The sequence below is a fragment of the Perkinsus marinus genome (genome assembly GCF_000006405.1).
Source record: "Perkinsus marinus ATCC 50983 genomic scaffold scf_1104296976924, whole genome shotgun sequence".
NCBI lineage: Eukaryota > Perkinsozoa > Perkinsida > Perkinsidae > Perkinsus > Perkinsus marinus.
Genome location: NW_003200356.1, coordinates 1 through 1943, shown reverse-complemented (window position 1 = coordinate 1943; position 1943 = coordinate 1). Strand labels below are relative to the sequence as shown.

Genomic DNA, 1943 nt, shown 5'->3' with positions numbered 1-1943 from the left:
TTCGTATCAAAACTTGTATAATTAGTGAGGATAACTCAGAGCTCAGCTGGGGATTACATATATTCCTCTAACACTGATGGGGTCTATACTCGTACGATTTGCGGATCGTTTATTGGAGTTTCACGCTGGTGATATTAAAAACACTAGTGAAAAACATAGATATTTCGCAATTTACTTCTCGGAAAAAAATTGCTCTATCGCACACGAAGACATATGCATCTTAAACTCACATGGGATGGTATTTCACTTCACGTTAAACGGGTGAATCATGATTTTATGTGTATTATTTCTCTCGAATGAAAATATAATTTTCTCTTCGTTGTATCGTTCAGCTCAGGTCTCGGCTCATCGAGGCGCTTGCTGGTGAGCAATTCAATTTCGTGAGTGGCACGATGGGAAGTCGCCGACCAACTGTTTTGGAGTTTCGAAATGTCCAGCAGAATAAGCACTCGAGATGGTATGTTATGGATAAAAAAGTAATAAAATGTCTACAATTTTATCACATATTTGGGAAAGTATGAAAATTATGAGAAAATTTTGGGAAAAAATTGGGAAATTAGTGTTTTTTTCGAACATTTTCACTCCTAGTTTGCATATAAAATTGTAAAATTAGTGAGAAAATTCAGAGCTCAGCTGAGGAAAGTGATTACATATATTTCAACACCGGAAAATTTCGAAAAAATTCTCGTTAGCCTGCTCGGAATCGTGTATTATTTCTGAGGAAATTTCCCATTTTTTTCAGACCAACAAATGGCAAGAACATCCTCTTCACGAAGTTACTCAAATCATTGGTGAAGCTCACGAGTCGCTCGGGGCCTCAGTAACAGATGAGCCTGTGTAAAAGAAGGGGGAAATTTTGCGGAAAATTTGGATATTTTCGGAAATTTTTTGCAGAAATTCTGTGTGGAACGCTTATATGGTATATATTGGAGTTTCACAACCCGTTTTACGTGAAGTGTGAAAAACGCGATATTCGCGGTGATATGCAGTAGTCGTGAAATATATTTTTCGCTAGTGTTTTTCATATCACTAGGCTTGTGAAACTTCGAAAAAATGCGAATTAGAAAATTTAAATTTTTGGGGATTTTTTTCATATTTTTTTCTGAGAGATTTCATATCAGGTATGTTCGTGTTGAATCACCATTTTGCGTTGATATGCAAATCGTCGATTTGCCCGGTTTTCGAGACTTCGCCCTCGATAAGGAGAAACAGCAGCTTGCTGACCAAATTGATAACCTGGTAATTTCGTGGTGCGGTGACGCTGATTTTTTTGGTTGTCTGGGTTTATTCGCGTAAGACTCCATGTGAAAAAGGCGATATTCGCGGTTGTTTGTGAAATATGTTTTTTTTTTTATATCACTAGGGTGAATGAACATAATAACAACAAGAACAATGGAGTTTCACGATTACCCGTTTTACGTGAAGTGGCTTGAAACTCCGTGAAAAAGGCGATATTTGCGCCTTGCGATAGTCGTGAAATATGTTTTTAAAACTCCCATGGTGTTATCAGTCGTAGTCTTATAATTTCCACGTAGAATATTACGCCACTTCACGTTAAATGTGTGAAACTCTACTAATTGAGTTTCACCACCCTAGTGATATGAAAAAAATATTTCACGACTACTGCATATCACCGCGAATATCGCGTTTTAAACGGGTAATCGTGAAATTCCATTATTATTATTTTTCAGGTATTGAGATTTATGCAAGATACTCGAAATGTGATGATATGTGTGGAAGAGGCGGGGGATGCGGCGAATCTATCCACTTTGTCGAGATGCAAACGCCTGGACCCGGGCTTTCAGCGGACGATTTTGATCAGGTTATAACGGGCGTGAATATTGCAGTTTTACGTGAAGTGAATTGAAAATGCTTGGCGAGTTTTATCGCAAAGATTACATCGTTTTACGTGAAAAACTCGTTTTACGCGTAATTCACTGTTT

The 1943-nt window shown here is 37.7% G+C and overlaps 1 protein-coding gene across 1 annotated transcript in view; it reads left to right on the top strand.

Annotated features, from left to right (window-relative positions):
• The window catches only part of Pmar_PMAR005660 (hypothetical protein), a gene marked incomplete at both ends in the record, with an annotated part of 1484 nt that extends 245 nt beyond the window's left edge, over positions 1–1239 (top strand). Inside the window, 3 exons of the mRNA XM_002764590.1 lie at positions 338–476; positions 743–837; positions 1122–1239. Of these exons, the coding sequence (XP_002764636.1) occupies positions 338–476; positions 743–837; positions 1122–1239 (352 nt within the window). The remainder of the gene's footprint in view (positions 1–337; positions 477–742; positions 838–1121) is intronic.
• Between the last annotated feature and the right edge of the window lie 704 nt (positions 1240–1943).